The following is a 19676-nucleotide window of genomic DNA, read 5'->3' as shown; positions in this document are numbered from 1 at the left end:
ATGGGTGAGGAAGTGTTGCCGTACATGTAGCTGTGCACATTAGTCCTCAGTTGCTTTCCCAAAAGGTTTGAAAATGCAGTAGATTTAATCTAGGTCAAAAAAAAGACCTCAATTTTCCAGGCAGAGGACATTTAGAGTGAGCATTTTTATTCACAAGGGGACAGGAGTGACAAAGTGTGGCTCATCCATGATAACTCCCTAGTGCATATGAAGGTTGACAGTAACCCAGGACTTGTGGCCAATTAACAGAAAGGCAGTCATAGCACATGAGGTGCAGAGATTTGGGGGTGGAAGAGAAGGAAATGATGAAGCTATTGGGCCTTTCACGATTATTTTTCACCTGCAGGGACAAAACTCCTATCAAGGATCAAAGCTGTCTACTCTCCTACAGGCCACAGTATGAGCATGGGTAACTTGGATGTGTCAGATCAGATCACCTCCACATGCCCTAAACAAAAATGAAATCAGACAAAATGCTTTGGAGATCAGATCTGTCGTTTGCCCGTTTGGGTTCCACTGGGATTCCTTTCCAATTATACCTTGTATTACAAACCATAGAGTAGTTGTAATATACTGTGATTAGAAAGGCAACGGATTGTTTCTTTGCTTCCTAGTTGGTGGCCAGATGGTAATACTTTTTGCATCAGGGTGCCAATTATATCAAACTCTATAAAACTAAGCTAATTGGATATAATGTCATTAAAAGTTGATTTCTATAGGACCCGGCATTTGCATTGGATAGCTGATTACTTTAAAAGTAGAAGTCCCATTTTTAGATGTAAAAGGGTGAGGAGGAAATAAAATTAAAGCAAGGAGTTTATAGTTTGTTCATAAGGCATATTTGATCACATCCAGAGTAGAAGATAGAGTTTTTCCAGCGTAAGGTTATACAACTATCTACTTATCAACTAACCTGAATAAATAGGAATATTTCAAACCTTCCCAAATCATGTCTAACCCTTATTATAATTTTCTCATCTCTCACAGGATTAGGCTAGAAGATTGCTCCATGGTATGTTTTAGGTCTATGATGATATTCTGAAAAGTTCCAACTCTGATAATAATTCAGCATATGGACTTTCAGAGTTGGAAAAGGACTTTGGGATCATATAGGACAACCTCCCCTTCACCTCTTAAAGGATATCTCCAAAACTTCCTCCACAAGGTCTTTCCTACTGCTCTTAATTGCTACTGCCTCACTGTGATATCTTCCACTGCCCCAGGTCACCTTGTATTTTATTTTCTATATATTAGGTATTTATTGGTGCCCATAAATACCATTACTCCAAATAAGAGGCTGTAGGGAGTTATGACAGAAATTGCCCTCAAAAACCAGGAAGATCTGATCTCTTTTTGGTGTGTCATCCTAAGCACTAGTCACAGAGAAGGAACAGATTTGCATTGCCAGGACTTCTTTACTAAGAGCTTCCCATGCTAATGAACTACAAGATCACTCCTTTATTTCTGAATTCCTCAAGAAAACATAAACCATTTGAGGGTAGAGATTATTTCATTTTTGTCTTCATATTAACACTGCACAGTGCCCATCATGGGATGCTTGTTAGTAATAGCTCAGCCTAATCTCATGTCTGCTCACCCTCCTGACACAGGTGACAATCTCCATGTTTATCTGCTAGTCCAGAGGGGAAACATTTCCATTCCTTTTTTTAAAAAAGAATTAATATGAAATGTCCTTTAATTTTAATGAAATGGGATTGTGGTAAGATTTTTTTTGGAAGCCTCAGTTACTTTGTAGTAATTATAATTATTTATCTTGGCTAGGGTGAGGGAATGACAAAATCACATAATGTCAAAAAATTGAATTTAACCTAGTTTTGTATATTGTAAGAAGGTGTATCAATGAAGGGGTCTATCCCTAGGATTTCATTGGGGTAGAGAATAGCCTCGGATAGAAACATCTTCCACCCCCCCTCCACACACACCCCAACACATTTGCAGCATATCTGTAATTCACAGTTTTGCAGACTTGCCTGGGCCATCAAAAGGTTCACTGTCCTTGATTACACAAGCAGTATGTGTCGGGCAAAACTTAAACCCAGCCCTTCCTGGCTGGCCCTCTCATCCCTTATGCTACAGTTCTCATAATAAGCTATAATGGTGGAACATTTAAAATTGAGTGGAGAAAATAAGGGAATCATGTATGAGGAATAAGCCCTCCCCCAGCTTAGACTGGCATGAGCTGTACTATTTTGACAAGGAGCCAGCATCCCAATTGAAATTCCAAGCTTGTATATAGCTGGGCACCTGTTTTGCTTACAAACGTTGCATACAAAGAAGAAGTTCATTCACAGAAGGGGGGGGGGGACCCAGAGCAGGACTTCACTCATTTAGCCTTGCTGGGCTGCAGTCCCTTGATCTGGCAGGCCCTTAGAATTCAAAGGCGGTCTTTAAAGGAATTTTCGATTCACAACATGATGACTTTGCTGATGTCCTAAATTCGAATGGACCTTGAATTGAATTTTTCTACTAGGGTACCATCACTTTGCTAAAAGAATACAGGATTCAATCATTAGACAATCATTATTTAGCAGTTTTTGAAGTATTTATTTTATTAGTCTAGAAAGTAAAGCATATTTCATACTTCTAAGTTGTTGGTGAGCTTTGAAGGCATAATGTGTCCATACACCCCATGGGCAGAGTTCAGTAGCTGGCAGCGGGTGATAATATGCCCAGAACAGGAAAGTTCTTCGTCTGACATTTTTTTGTTCGTCAGTGAGAAACCTCAAAAGAGAATTGCCGGGAAACCAATTTCTGTCTTCCTCCTCTCACAGAACTTTGTCCTCATCCTCAACTCCATTGTCCCCAGGATTGTTCTTGGTGATCAGGAAAAGCTACCTAAATGATTTCTTAGGTTAATAACAATAATGCTGTTGTTGTTATTGGTCAGGCTTGTCCTGCTCTTCATTCCCCCATGTTGTCCATGGTATTTTCTTGGCAAGGATACTGGAGTGGTTTGCCATTTCCTTTTCCAGTGGATTAAGACAGATGTTTTGTGACTTGCCCTTTGTGACACAACTAGCAAGTATCTGAGGCCAAATTTGAACTCAGGTATTTCTGACGCCAAGCCCATCACTCTCTCCATTGAACCACTTCTCTGCCAATAAGAATAGTAATGGCTAGCATTATATAGTTCTTTAAAATTTGCAAAGAACTTTACAAATATTATCTCATCTTATCTTTACAACAACTCTGGGAGAAAGAGGGACAGAGACAGATTATTATTCCCATTTTACAGATGAATATACTAAAGCAGAGATTAAGTGACTTGCCCAGGATCATCCAAGTAGTATCTGAAACTTTTCTTGAATTCAAGTTTTCCTTGCTTGAGATCCAGTGTGTGATCTATTGTATCACTTTGTTGCCTTCTGTTACCCCAGTCCTGGATGATAAAGTTAGCGAGAGAACTTACAATTAGATAATATTAAAGCATACCCTTGAGAAAAGCCCTCTTGAAATCTAATTTTAACTTATATCCAGACTAGAACAAAACTGTGAGAGGCCTTTTCCTTTTCCAAAGAAATTTAGATACATAGTTGATTCTTTGCCATCTAGGACATAAAATATTGTAACATGGTGGGAAAAAATGTGTACTGCTGCATGTGAATAGTTAACTTTGATGATAAAAGCTATTGAGCCTACTCTCTCTATTCAACCTTTTGGGATTTAACTTTGGATCTCCTGACACAATTCATCCTGTGTTCTTTAAAGTTCCCAGTGACTTCTTAATTGCTCTATGTGACAGCCTTACCTCACTCCTTATTCTTTCTAGCCTAACTGATTCATTTGGCAATGCTGACCATCTTCATATTCACAATGACTTTCTCGTCCCTGGATTTTCTCAACACTTCTATCTTTCAGGTCTCCAATCCTCTGTGTCCTCTCACCTGATCCTTCTCATTTTCTTTGGTGGTGTTTCATCCTCCATCCCATATCCCCTAATTGTGGATATTACTCTACATTCTGTATTAGGCAATCTTCTCCCTCTAATCTCTCTCCATTAAATTCATCAGCCTTCATAAATGCAAATAACTCCCAGATATATGTAACCCCAGCCTGTCCCTTCCCTGAGCTTTAGTCCAGCATCACCAATTGTGGATGTTTCAGACTGGAAGCCTCAGAAACATCTCAATTTCAGCATGTCCAAAATTATGTTCATTATTTTTCCTCACACATCCTCTCTTTATCCAAATTTTCCTATTTCAATTGAAAGCACCAGCATCCTTCAAGTCTCCCATGTTCATAAGATTGTCCATGACCCCTTAGTCTCCCTCACTTCACAGGTTCAATTAGTCATCAAGTCTTGCTGTTTCTTCATTGACAGTAAATTCCATATTTAATCCTTTCATTCCTCTCCCACATGCCCTCATCACCTTTAACTTAGAATATTACAATAGCCTCCCAATTGATCCCTTCTCCCACCACTCCTGTCCTTCCTTCATTCTACTGTAAAGAATTTTCCTTAAGCACATAATTGATCACATGACTCCCTTAATCAACTCCAATGGCTTCCTATTGCCTCTAGAATAAAACATTAATCCTTCTGTTTATCTTGGAAATGCCCTTAACAACCTGGTCCCAAACTATTTTTCTAGTCTCAAGGGATATTGCCCATCTTTATGCATTCTGTGACTCAACTACCTTTGTCTTTTTTTCTATTCTTTGCACAAGATATTACTACTCTGCCTTTCAGAGTCCTTTCTTCCTTTAAGATGGTGTCTCTAAAGCCACCTTCTGCATAAAGTCTTCCTAACACCCCTTCCCTCCACAGCTGCTACCAAACTACTTTGTATTCAACTCCCTTTTATATATTTATAATTTCCTACATTAAAATTATGCTAGATATAAATTTATATCTATATGTACTTGGTGCCTTACCCATTAGAATATAAACTTCTGGAGGACAAGGATTAGTTATTCTTTATACTTGTATTCCTAGCATCTAGCACATAATAGACATTGAATATATATTTAGTGATTGATTGGGCCTCTTTAAAATTTTTTTTAAAATAAACTGCTTTAGACTCTTGTATATGCCCAAAACAAAGAAAATTTGTATTTCTTCAGAAGATCTTAGGACTTATCACTCATCTTTTTCTTGCCACTTCTAAGTATGGCTCAGAGAAAGTTTCTAGATGAAATGGATAACCATTTTCATGGGGACTCAAAAGCCATGGGAACTTTTAAAGCTTTATAAATCTGAACTTTGCTGTTATTTTTCTAAAGAGATAAGCCTTCTTGTCCCACATTGAAGAATCTAAGTAAATTGGTATCTGTTTTTGGGTAGACTATGGCATAAACTGGTTAGCTCTGCACACACAATAAATTTTATTCAGTATGCAATATTCCCAAGAGTTTCACAGTAAAGATTTTCAAGAGAAACAGCTGTGGTTTGAAAAGATTTATGATAATCCAGATGGTTTATTTGCTGGTAAATCCACTTGTTCATTTAAAATTAAAGTCTTTCAGTAAAGTAGCATGCCTTCATTGTGATTTTATATAAAATAAATATTTTGCTCCTGCACATGCAGTTAAAGACTAGGGGGGGGGGCGAAGTTGGGGTGCATGTATGTGTGCATATAGGCACACTCATGTGCAAAGATACCATCATTGACCTGGCTTCTGTTTGAGATTTCTCTTTTGAAAATGAGATGGGGGGAAACCCATAACAATGTCTCAAATTATTCAGCAATTAAGCTAGCAGTATACCTAAGGGAATTCTTTATGACAGCAGAAACTATTGGTGAGGAGATAAAGTCAGACACCAAGTACCCCATTTGGAGCATGTAGCACTTGGTCTCTTTGGGAATTGCCACTCTCAACTTCTGACAAATGATGGTGTAATCATATCTCACAATTATATTACTGATTACAGATTGCTTTATGAGCTGAACATATGCAGGTATTACTGCTAGAATTACCACCTCTTGGGGATCTGGGAAGGAGATTCGAAGTCACCCTCTTCAAAGTGAGAAAAAGAAGAGCTATACAGTAGGAGGGAAGACCACAAAAAATTAGGAATGCAGAGCATTTATTGCCAGTGCTCCAGTTCTTAGTGGAGTAAAGATGGTCTGACTCCTAGGACACCCCCAATGCCATATCTTACCATCTTGGTAGTGTCCTTTTTCTACAGAACTCTTCCTCTCCTTTTCCTCTCTTTAGAATTCAACTGTTCAGCATTATTCTCTTTGTTCCTTTGGCATTGTTTGGATAAGTGACATTAATTAGATGTCTCTCACTTAATATTCCCATCTCCCATTCCCATGTCTTTGCACTGACCATCTTGTGTAGCTAAAGGCACTCCCTTCTTATCTCCACCTCCTCACATTGCTTTCTTCCTTTAAGCAACCCCTTCTACTTGAAGCCTTTCTTGGTCTATCCTATCTCAATTGTGTGTCCTCCCACCTAAACTACCTTATATCTAAATATTTTGTATTTATTTATATTCTCTTAATACGTATTCTGCATAAACATGTGTGAAGGTGTGGTCTAGGAATCATAGACTAAGAGATGAATGTGACAAGTGGCTGTCTTGTAGAACTGTCAAGATTTGGCAATTAGTTGGATATGTAGGATAAGGGGCAGTCAAGTAATTCTCAGGTTGGGAACTTGAATTACTGAAAGGATTGTGGTGCTCTCAACAGAAATTGAAGTGTTCCAAAGAGAAATGAGTTTGGAATCAAAGATAATGGGTTCTCTCTCTCATTTAACACATTTTTCTTTTAGCAGTAGTCATCAAGAGTATATATGATCTAAATTTAAGTATTGCTGAGGATTTTGAAAGAAGTATTTGGATTGGGAGTCTCTTAGCACCCCTCAAATTACAGAATAAATGTTGCTATTTTGAATGAGAGATCTGGATTCTTTGGGCTCTTGGTAAAAATAGGGAAAATTAATTAAATACTACCTACATTAACTGGCAAAGTATTAAAAAGCTAATGTGTATACTTTAGAGAATATGGGACTTTCATGCAGAATGAAAATACGTTAATTTTGATATCCCTCTACCATTATTAGACTGCCAGAGTGTTGAGTATCCCCAACTTTTATAAAGCATTATCTGTTTTGAAATTTAGACTAGTGGTGGTGTATAGTTGTGTCCAACTCTTCATGACTCAATTTTAGAATTTTCTTGGCAAAGATAATGAAGTGGTTTGCTCAATTTTTACATATGAAGGACGGAGGTAAATAGACTTAAGTGACTTGCCTACAGTTACATAGCTAATAAGTGTCTAGAGCCAGATTTTAACTCATGATAATGAGTCTTCTTGATTCTAAACCATCCACTACAGCACTTATCAAATTTGTATAGCAATAAAGTATAAATTGTATTGTTGCCTTTGTTTGAATGGACTTAGTTTCATTGTCAGAAGTCATCAGAAAAGCAGGTTAAGGTTGTAAAAAATGAACTAGAGATGTTTAGTAGACAGTACTAAATGAAATGAGGCAGTAACAAATGCAAAACAGAGAAAAGTAAAGGCTGTGTGTCTAGGGAAGAAGGAGATGGTTATGGCCTGCAGACCATCTGGATTGTTGAACCCATTAGCCCTGGTAACACTCCAGAGGCCTTGTAGGTACTCTTTAGCATGAAGCAGGACTTTTCTATTTCTTCTGATTTCCCATCCATCCTTTCCCCCTGGACAGAAGGTGACATCTATGCAAACCTGAGGGACTGACCTTTGAAGCACTTCAGTAGATTTGTTTAACCACACAGGTTACTACAGTGGTTTTGAGACTTGGGAAGAGAGAGACCTGTTCTCATAATCAGATTTCTGAACCATCTGGTATTCTAGCCACCTTGGAAATGAAGCCAGGGAATTTCAAACCAGAGTTACAGCTGGCTCAGGGCAACCTATGAAACAGGTGATTCCCTTAACAGCGGTATATTCATTTAGGACAGGCAGGAAAGAAAATTTCATCTCCATTGAGATTTAATGGAGTTTTTTCCCTAGAATTTATAGTAGCACCTTGACACATTGTCATGGTAATTACTCTATCATGGAAAATCATATTTCTCCTCTTACTTCAGTTAAATAATCTCTTCATATGAATGAATTTAAAATTTTAAGTGATCACACCAAATGGTGAGCAGAAGAACTGTGGTTATTCCCTTTAGCTTAGACAGTGGTCAGAAACAAGATCTTTGAAATACTTTCCCCCTTTTTAAATCTGTTAATTCTGGAATAGGGGAAATTAAATCCACTGGTAACCAAAATCAAAATGGCTATGCCTAAAGATAGCAGTTTCAATTTGTACTTCCATATATTTATTCTGCAAAATTTAGACAGCTTGATCAAATACTCCTTTGAGTGGAGTGTTTGAATATGTACACAAAATGAAGCATAGAGCTTTCCTACCAGGCAGAGATAAAGAACAAAGTCAATTTTTTAAAAATTGTGTTGATTGAAGCAATGTGTATGCCTCCATGCAATTTTTGGTGAAATGATGTGCACCACTAACTTTTCAATACTCTATCAAAAGTAAGACAAGTAACATTCAGAGGAGCCAAAAAAAACCCAGAGTTCTCATTCACAATCATTATCTGTCTATAAAACAACAGCTGTAGAGGTGATAGGGAAATAAAATTTTACCACTGGTATGATCAAATGAGCTTTCCCATGAATTTCGATCTAAACTTACATCAGAAAGTTTTTTTATAGGATTTCAGGTTTAATATCTTCTTGTTTAAATATAATTTCTTTGGAATGGGAAAAATGGGAAAGATCTGGGTTTTGGTGTATTTATTGAAGAGGATCTAAATTTTAAATAAAAAAAGCCTTCATAAGCACAGCACAGCTAGACTAGCAGCATTTACTTTTAGACAAAATGTATTTCCACTTCCCTATCTTACTAGATTCTGAAGCTTATGTGTGATTCGTCGGGGTTCCGCAAGAAAGGCCTACTTATCCCAGGCTCTGAAATAATCCCTCCTTAAAAATAAAAAAAATAAAAAAACCTCTAGTACTCCCTTAATTCATTTTTATAAAGGAATGAATCTGATGCAGTAATAATGCACATGATGTTGTTAATTACTGGCTAATAGCTTAACATGTTATCCTTCTCAGGGATATTGTAGTTTAAGAGGGGAGCTTATTGAACGATTCCCTTTTAAACCCAGAAAAATGAATTTCTAAGGGTAGAATTTTAGCATTGAGGCAGATGGGGAATGTAATTTAGAGGGAGGGTGATTGGCTTTTTGGAAGGTTGGGAGGACATCCATCAAAACGTAGCATGTAGTTAAGATTAGAAGGATCATAATGCTGGCTTTGCACATAAGAAGACTTGATTATGAACTGACATTACATGTTCCCTTCATTTATAAATCATCTTTCTTCTTTGTTGCTTTTACCATTTAATTATGACATTCCCAAATTTCAGACCCTCCTATGATTCCCTAAATCTTTGAAGATAAATCTCATTTTCTCATTCTTGTTCTCCTATCTAGTCTATATTGATAGGTTATCTTTCTTCTTCCTATTTCCTTTTTCCTTGGCTCCAAAGAGGCAAAAAGAGACAAATTCTACCTGTTCCTCAGAATCTTTTTATACTTAAAAGGCTTATACCCTCAAAATGACTTCCAATCCATCTTTCTAAGCATCAGTTCCCATCTCCTCCTTGAATTTTTCCTGCTCCATACTCCATTCCTGCTGTTTTTCTGAATGGTTTCTAGGGAGACCTTCAATATTATCATGATTAATAAGTTAAATATGTCATTAAGCATTGGCATCTATTATCTCATGTAATAAACTATTCTTTTACTTTGGGGTAACTAGTGCAATATTATTGGGTCTTAGTTTATGTTGATACTAAAATTATTGGTTGATTGGATCTAGCAGGTGAAGACAACAGACTGACTGCTTGATTAAAATTGGTTCTGGTCAAATTAGTTGCTGAAACTGAGAGACACAATTAGGACTGAATCTCTCTCTTAAGTGAAGGTGTGCAGAATCTGTTGAGTCTTTTATTGGAAGGATACAAATGTTTCTTAATCTTTTAGAGAAAAACATTTTGTATATACCAAGGAACTGCTATTGTACTAGACTATAATTATAAGGATTGTATCTTTTTTATACGTAGCTAGGTCAAATATGAAACTACATTTTAAAAAATTATTTAATTTTTTGATCCAGACATGTGAAAATACATAAACAATTTTCATATTTCTTTTCTGGGTAAAGTAGATCTTAAATGTATTTTTGGTTTCTTTGCAAGAGGGATCATTGCTTCTTTTCTCATAATTCTGAGTGAGTTTTCTCTTTAAATTTATAAGCTATTGCTTATTTATAATGTCTATTTATAAGCTATTGATAGCTTATGGAATCCACTATGGTGTGCCCCAAAGCCTTGTCTGTGGAGTCCTTTGCATCTTCATATATATGACAGTTGCCTTCTCTCCTGCTTTTCATCCTATTTACATCTCACTTAGGAATAATGGATATCAATGCCCTAAGTGTTATCTTTACTCCATATTATTTGCTGGGTTTTGGCAACTCTTTGAGAGCCACTTGAATCTCTTCTGGTCCCTCAATATATTCAACTGTACATTAGGATGGCTTTATGCCTTGGTAGTAAAATACATATTATCAGAAAGTATATATAATGTCACTCTCCTCCCCTCAATTTACCAAGTTTACTAAGAAAAAAGACAGATCAAATGAAGCATCAATGTTTTTATTGATATTTGCTTTGTGTCTATTTTTAAAGTGGAAACCTAGCCAAAAATTGGCTTAATAGTAACAGCATTTTTCACAAATGTTTTCTTCTAAAAGATATGGCACAGGTTGGGAGAGAGTTGACAAAAAAATCAGCCCACAGCTATGTGAGCAGGCACAAATCTGTGGTATCTAAAAGTGGTCATGTTAATAGTAGCCAATCTATGTTTCCTACACATTTCAGGCTTCTGTTTGGGGATTTTCCAAATCATTTGTTAACTTATTTTAAAATGCAGTGACAATATAATCATCTATGTCTTAAGGATGGGAACTCCAAAAGTACTATGAAAATAATTTATTCCAAGTGATTGTGTCATTTTGTCATTTTGATTAACTACCCTTCCCTTTAGTTGCCATCTTCAAGCTCCCTGAAATACCAGCATTGCTGGCTGTAGTAGATGGACTTAATGCCTTTTTCTTCAACTTGGATAAAGAGAATAAATGTGATTTAGAATGAAAGGCAAAGTATCAATGATTGAGAGGTTATTACTGTTCTCATACTCTTTATTATTTTTAAATTGTACATTCTTTTAAAGTATATTATTTGTTCATTGCCATCTAGCAAACCTATTCATAGACATTTCTAAAAAACCTTTTCATTTCTCTCTGTAGGTTGTTGTTTCGTAACATTTTATACAAGAAAAGCTGCACTTGAGGCTCAGAATGCACTGCACAATATTAAAACCTTACCTGGGGTGAGTCCGTTTACTTTTGTACCAAATCACTTTATTGATTTAAAATGGTTCCTTTCAGCTAACAGTTTTAGTTATGGTCTCTTAGTGCCAAAAAAAAATTAGTTTTTGTCTTTGGAGGAGTGGGTGCTGATTGACCCCCTCATTTCATGAACAGCAGCCATGCCATCTGATGAGTCCATAAAGTAGGATGGACACTAACTTTGAAGGAAAGAGCTCTCAAATAATCTATACTCTGGCTCAAAAATCAGTGACCCTACTGGGCAGCAGCAAGCTGCCACAGAGCATTGAGTAGGCTAAGATTTAAAAAGGGGAAAAAAAACCAATACATAGACACAAGGAAAAGCAAGTGGAAAAGGGAAAGGGATTTTACTCACCAGGAAACCTTTTTCAAATTTAGTTTCTAGATTTTTTTCTTTTGAAAGGACAAAATGTACCCTGCATAGTTATAATATTAAGCGTCCTCATGGTTTCTATATAGTTGCCAGTGGTTAACAAAGTCAATGTTTTAATACCCATTTTGTGACTTCGTAGTGATGTAGGAGGGAAAAAAAGACAAAGTCTACACAGTTTTTCCATTTTCTTCCCAGTAATATTTGACTATTAGTACAATTCACTAGAAATGCCCTGATGACATAAATCCAGCTACTTCATCAGAATACATTATTTCTAAAAGGAATTTTGTGGCAATTTTTATAAATTATGTAATGATGTTAGATTGCATTGTTCTATTTGAATATCTTCACTATTACTTGGAAATTGGCAGTGAGTTAACTTAATATCTTAAATGGTTATCTGTTTGCAATAAAGAAATATCTGTGGTAAGCAGAGAAAAGATGATGATTTTGTTGGAGCCTAGAGTAATAAAAAGAAATGAATGAGAAATCAACAGTAATAAAATATGCTTACAGTTCAGTTTATAGATTTCTATGTTTGTGCCATATATAATTCACATACCTTATACCTAAACTAGTCCCCTGTGGGCTAGAACAGTCTTGAACCTGCACAAGTCAACTTCTATCTTATCTCATTTGGGAATGTTGTGATGTTTCTTCAGGAGGAAATTACAGTACAATATACCTCTTTTGAAAGCAAGTTAAGTACTCGATCTCAAACCCCTCTAAAATAGGGATTCTTAAACTTTCTAATATCATAGATCTTTTTGGCAACTTATGAATCCTATCACAGAATAATGTTTTTAAATGCGTAAAATACATTGGATTACAAAGGAAACCAATTATATTGAAATATGGCTATCAGAATATTTTTAAAAATAAGTTTACAGACCCCAAGTTAAAAACCTGTTATTTTTGAGTCTAAGGTTATTGAATAGTGGTTCTCCTGAACTATGACATTTCACTGTCTCTTCAATAAGGTGGAAAAAGTAAGAGAAGAAAAATTAGGGAGCATTTATGATACAACTACATAGCTTTGTTAAGAAATTGTGACTTCCATTCAATTTAACTAACATGTTACAGTTTCAATTCCAATGGCACAATTTTTTTTATTACTTAAGTAATTTAGAGGTGACCCAGCTAAATTCTTTCAACATTCCCCTCCAAACAACTTTAAAATAATTCCTCAGATCAAATTTTGAAGTAGTAGAATCGACAAAAGGTTGGATAAGTGAGATATTTTTTTCTGACCTAAGAAAACTTAGGAATTTGGAAGAGAATTTATAATACCAAGGTAGAAAACTGTTCATAGTCCACACAAGTAGTGGCAGCAACTGCAGCAGCTTTGGGAGCTCCCAGCCCAGAGACAGTAAGGGAATCAGACAACTGATCAAAAAGAGGTTATAGGAAACCTTTGCTAGTGCTGCTTGACAACTTTATTACCCATGTGCACATCTGGGTCTCAGTTCCAAGGTGAAGAGGAATACTGGGAGTCAGTCACAAGGAAAAAGGAGCTCTGTTCACAGTTACAAGGCAAAAAAAATGCTAGTACTTGTGATTCTAAGGTACCAAAAGCCCTTGAGAAGTGACCACACCTCTCTCAGGATCATGCCACATTGGAAGCACTGAAAACAGCAGCAAAAAAAAAGCTTAAAGTTTGAGACAGTGAGCAAATCCCAATTGTAACATAAAGTTAAAATTTAAGAAAGTCATGGGAAAATGAGCAATCAATAACAGACAAAAAATTTGATCATAAAAAACTATTATGATGGCAGGAAAGACCAAGATACAAACTCAAAAAAAAAAAAATTATAAGCAAAGTCTCAAAGAAAATTGCTAATTTGACCCAAACCCAACAAGATTTTTGGAATAAAGAAAAAGATAGGCATGGTAGAGGAAAAGTTAGGAAAAGAAATTAAAATGATACAAAAAATTATGAGAAGAGAATAAGAAGCTTGGTAAAAGAGGTAAAAAGTACTAACAAAAATAATGCCTTTTAAAAACATAATTAGCCTAGTGTTAAAAGAGGCACAGAAATTCACTGAAGAAAATAATTCCTTAGAAATTAGGATTGGGTAAGTGGAAGATATTGACTACATGAGACATCAAGAAATAATAAAACAAAATAAAAAAAAAATTTTAAATGAAGAAATAGAAGAAAATGGGGAAAATAACAGACCTGGAAAATAGATCAAGGAGAAATAACAATAATTATTGGCCTACCTGAAAGCCATGATCAAAGAGCATTAATACTATATTTCAAGAAATTATCAAAGAAAACTGCTCCTATATCTAAAATCTAAAGGGTAAAATAGAAATTGTAAAAAAAAAAAAAAAAAAAAAAAAATCTAGTGATCACTTCCTGAAAAAAAAAAATCCAAAGTGAAAACTTCCAGGAGTATTATAACCAAATTCTAAACCTTTTCAAAGAAAAAAAAATACTTCAAGCAACCAGAAACAAGCAATTCAAATATCAAGGAGCCACACTCAGAATCATATAAGATTTAGTGGCTTCCACATTAAAGAAACAGAAGGCTTAAAATATGATATTCCAGAAGGCAAAGGAGCTAAGATTACAACCAAGAATAACCTATCCAGTAAAATTGAATATAATTCTTCAGTGGGAAAAACATATTTAATGAAATAGAGAACTTTGATGCATTCCTGATTAAAAGACTACAATTGAACAGAAAATCAGACATCTTAAATGCAAGACTCAAAAGAAGCACAAAAAGGTAAACATGAAAGAATAATCATAACAGATTCAATGTAGTCAAAGTGTTGATATTTCTATATGGAAAAATGATTCATATCACTGCTAAGAACTTTATCATTATTAGGACAATTAAGAAGAGTTTAGATAGATAGAGGCATAAATGTGAATCAATTATGTTGAGATGATCTCCCCAAAATAATGAAGTGTTGAGAAAAAAAAAAAAAAGATGCACTGGAAGAAGGGTAAAGGGAGGAATGAAATGAGAATACTTTTCTAACACAAATGAGACATATATTAAAAAGCTTTTAAAATAGAAAGGAAAAGGGAAAGAGGAAGTGAGCAGTGCTTAAATCTCTCATTGGAATTGTCTCAAAGAGGAAAGAATATATGATATACTCTGTTGTGTAGAGAAATATTACTTACTCAAGAGGAAAATGGGAGAGGAAGAGAACAAATAAAAGGAGAAGGACTAAAAAAGGGAGGACAAATTAAGGGAGGTAGTAATTAGAAGAAAAATAAACATTAGAAGGGATAGAATAAAAAAGGGAGGAGAAAAAGAAAAAAGAAACAAGAAAATGGGAAAGAGGAAAATACAGAACTACCAATCATAACTGAGAATGGGAATGGAATAACTGAAATCAAACATGAAGGCAGATAGCAAAACGGATTAGGAGTCAGAATCCAACAATATGTTCTTTACAAGAAACATACAAACACAAGAAACAGAAAGATATACACACAGAGTTAAAATAAAGGGCTGGAGCAAAATCTAATGAAAAGAAATAGACAAGAATGGCAATCACAATCTCAGACAAAGAAAAAATAGACTTAATTTAAAGGGGTAATCAGGAAAACTACATTTTGCTGAAGATACCTTAGTCAAAATAATATCAAAAAAAAATTACAGCAAATTTATCTGATAAAAGTCTCATTTCTCAAATATGTACTGAGTGTAGGACTGAGTCAAATTTATAAAAATAAGAGTTATTCATTGCCCAACTGATAGATAAAGGATATAAAGAAGTTTTCAGGAGAAAAATAGAACTATCTCTAATCATATGAAAAAATGCCCTAAATCACTCTTGATTAGAGAAAGGTAAAAGAAAACATCTCTGAGATACCACCTCATACCTATCAGAAATGAAAAATACTGAAGGGATGAGGGAAAATAAGGACATTAATAAAATCTTAGTGAAGTTCTGAATTATTCCAACTGTAGTAGAGAACAATTTGGAACTAGACCCGAAGGACTAAAAAGCTATATACATCCCTTTACCCCAGAAATATCAGTACTATATATAGATCCCAAAGAGATCAAAGATAAATGGTAAGGGAGTTTGTTTCAGAAAAATTTGGCAAGACCTATATAAGTTGATACAAAGTGAAGTGAGAAGAACCAGCTCTGCTGTAACGATGATCAACTGTTAAAGACTTTGATACTCTGATTAATACAGTGATCCATGACAATCTCAAAGGGATTATGATGGGGAAAAATGCTCTCTACCTCCAGAGAAAGAGAACTAATGAATCTGAGTAAAATCTGAAGTATAATTTGCTCACTTTCTTTTTCTTGCAATATGGCCCATATGGAAATATATTTTTGCATATCTCACGTGTATAATTGATATCATATTGCTTACCTTCTCAGTGGGTGGGAAGGAGTGGGAGAGAAGGAAAGAATTTGGAACTCAAAATTTGAAATGAAGACTATTAAAAAATAAATAAGAATTGTTGAAAATAGTTTCTTTTTTGTGATTGCTTTGGTAAAGAGGACAACTATTAAATCAAGCATATTTGGTCAAGGACAGCATTTCTAACTTTAAAACATGCAATATTATTTTAGCTTTGTTCTCTATTCTATCCATCCGTAGTTTTACTTAACATAACAAATGTTTTCTATGTTAACTTTTACAACTACCTTAAAAAGGAATCAGTATTAGTCACAATTAGTGGATGGAGTACCTAATGCAAATCGTTAAATGGCTTAGTCAGTGTAGCAAAATTCAATAGCTTCTCTTTCTCAGACCCTGATTCACACCTAAAGAACATTTCTTACTCTTTTTTTTCTGAAAGGAAAATTCTTAAAGTAGTCTTAGCTAACAGATGTAGTCACTTTTAAGGTTTTGGGGTCTGTTGTGTTCATATGTACTTGGGACTATATACTATTAGCATTCAGTGAATGAATCAGTAAAAATCCAGTCCATTTTTTTGCCTTTATTAAAAACTGGTTAATTTAAATTCATTATATCTGCTAAAGAAAGAGCTAAAATCCCCATCTTTTCATTGTGTCGATTTCAATTCAGCACATTTTATTTTTATTACTACCTTCATTTCCCAAAACATACCTTCCCTCTTTCTTTCCAAAGAACCATTCCTTGAAATAAAAGGGGAGGAAGGAAGAAAAAGAAAGCATTTTAGCAAAACCAAGCAACAAATCAACAGAAAACTTCATAGTGTATTCAGTGTTGTTCACCCATAGACCCCCAACTCTGTTGATATGAGAACGTGATTTTTCTCCTCTCTTTCAATGTCAAACTTCAACAACTTTCTTTTTATAATACCTAATAGGTACTGAACATCATGGGAGGCCCTGGGAAGGAAGACACAATAGTTGATAAATACAGTCTCTACTACCATCTAACAGATTAGGAATGACAAATAGATCTTTATAGGTGAAGGACAGCATATGACATCATTGTATACAATGAAAAACTGTAAGGTGACCCATGAACATTTTTAAAAGCCTTACTGTGGTGCAGACCTACATCAAACAAATTACATCTTTTTCTGAAACCTAGCTGGATATCTGCCTTTTATTCTGCCTTTAAATCCCTGAGCACAGCTGAGTTACAGAGTGGTGACTTTATTAAGAAATCCTTTTGTAACTACAAGAATCTGCATATCCTTATTTTGAGAGAGAAAGAGATCTGGGTTTTTGTGTATGTTTGTGTGGTTGTTTCTTTTTTTTACATTTCAGTTTTATCTGCCCAAATATTGGAGGCAGGTTAAATGAAAAATCTGAAAAGCCATGTCAGTTTTATAGGCTTTGAGCTTCTTCAGCCCACTCTATGTGCTACATTTGTGGTTCCAAAGTAGAGTGTGTTATACATCCTGCTTTTATGTATAGCTTTATCTGATAAACACCACTCTTAACAGCTACAGGGAAAAAAAAAAAGAAAAAGAAAAGTGGTGTCTTTCAGCTGTATCCTTTTGGTGGACATGAAGAAATAAGACCAGACATAAATGATTAATGCATATTCTTAGAAGAAAATATTGCAGGGTGCCTTGCTGTTTGATTACAAGGCTTGGAATTAGTCAACATTTCCATAATTCTAAACCAATATACACCTGTTTTCCCACTGTGATGTGAAGGCACAACTTAATTTAACAGAAACCCTGCTGGGCTAAATCTCTCATTAAATACCAAGCCTGCTCGGTAATTTAAAGTTGTAGCACCACTATTTTAACTGTGGCCTTCCATATTGTGAAATTAATAAAAAAAAAATTAAGGCTGCCTTTTGCTCTATCACTCACTGTCTATCTTTTTCTTTGAAAAATGATAAGAAATATGTATCAACCACTGACACTTTTATGCTTTTCTGGATATAATCATGTCCTTGTGAATCAAATCCATTTTATTAAAAAGAAAGAAAACTCCTGCTTTTTTAATGGCTAAAACTTCTCATTTAAAACATAAATAAGAGTTCTTTGTAAATCATAGTAGGTCCTTTTTTTCAAAAGCAACTTGCATTAAGTTAATTTAAGTTGATTTAAGTATTTATTTTCTATTTACATAATATCTTTTCTTGAGAACAAAAGATTGGATCACTGCAAATGAGCTGTGGGATTGTCTGCTGAGTAGATAAATACATCTATTAGATTTTTTTTTTTTAATTTAGGATGTCTACACTCTGACTCTACTTCTGACTTTTTTGATATCTTTACATTTGGGTATTACTTGGAAAGGGTCAGGGCTCTACTGATGGGACAGGACAAAGCAATTATGGGTACTTTCCTTAAACCTTTCGTCATCCACTGTAGCTTCTTAAGAAAGACAAGATTAAGATGAATATCAAATAAGGTAATATTCATAAACTGCTTAGCAAAGTTCCCTGAACATAGTTGGTACTATATAAATGTTATTATTATTATTAAATGCTTCCTTTATAAATTCATGTATTTTATTTTATGTTTTAATAACATTCTGAGAAAGAGTGGTGTATAGGTTTCACTAGATTGCTAAAAGTGATTGTGATACAGTATAGATTAAAAACTATAGACTAGATAATTTCTAAGAACCTTTCTATTATCATTAACATTTTGTGATTCTATAATTTTTTTCTAGAAGAAAGCAAGAATGAGGCTCTCACACTCAGTTTCTTATATAAATCATTGTATTTATTCCCCTTCCCTCTTCCTAATTGGTTTTGAGCTAAGAATTTCCATGGGGTGACCAATGAAACTAACAATATCAGAGGAATTACTGAAGCCCAGGACTTTCTAACTCCAAACCCAGAACTTTTACTACCATATAACCATTGATGAGGAGTAAACTGATAATAAATAACATCCAAGATCAGACAGTCTCTACATAGCCATGCTAAAACTCAAGCCCCCTTTTAATTTTACATTCATTGTATTTGTGCTGCCCTCTAACATTCCTACCCTAATTTTCAGATTTCCAAGATCCCAAGGACCAAGAGTCATTTCTTAATCTGGATTAAAAGTGGCTGGTCTTTGGGAAGACACAGAGAGTGAAGTCCAGATGAAGGTGGAGTGATGTTAAGAATATCATTTCTCTTAGAGAAAACAATGACCAAACTTGAATACTGGGGATAAGATTAAGAGAACCAGGAAGGATTTATTTGACAATGAGGAAAAGACCCAGAATAGAGGAAAATAAAAGTAGCAGCTAAAATAATCCAGTAAATGTTAGGTGCAGTGCCCAGTTAAAAATACTAAGTATGATACTTATTTAATCACTATTATTATTTATGTGCTAGGTTTTGTCTCTTCTAAAAAAGAACTTATATTTGCCCTATGATCCCTACTGAATCATGCTTTCTGAATCTGAGTATTCATGAATTGTCATGATTGTATTTACTCAAGACTATTGGACAACCAGTAAATTCTGTCCACCACA

At 34.9% G+C, this 19676-nt stretch overlaps 1 protein-coding gene across 26 annotated transcripts in view; it reads left to right on the top strand.

Moving 5' to 3' along the window:
* Positions 1-19676, top strand: part of CELF2 (CUGBP Elav-like family member 2) — a 970051-nt gene that overhangs the window by 818024 nt on the left and 132351 nt on the right. For all 26 annotated transcript variants that reach the window (XM_074268694.1, XM_074268667.1, XM_074268687.1 and 23 more), the window contains one exon: positions 11343-11425. In XM_074268694.1, the coding sequence (XP_074124795.1) occupies positions 11343-11425 (83 nt within the window). The remainder of the gene's footprint in view (positions 1-11342; positions 11426-19676) is intronic.

Source organism: Sminthopsis crassicaudata, chromosome 5 (genome assembly GCF_048593235.1).
Source record: "Sminthopsis crassicaudata isolate SCR6 chromosome 5, ASM4859323v1, whole genome shotgun sequence".
NCBI classification, from domain to species: Eukaryota; Metazoa; Chordata; class Mammalia; order Dasyuromorphia; family Dasyuridae; genus Sminthopsis; species Sminthopsis crassicaudata.
Note: the sequence above shows the minus strand (reverse complement) of the source record. Positions and strands in the feature narration are given on the sequence as shown.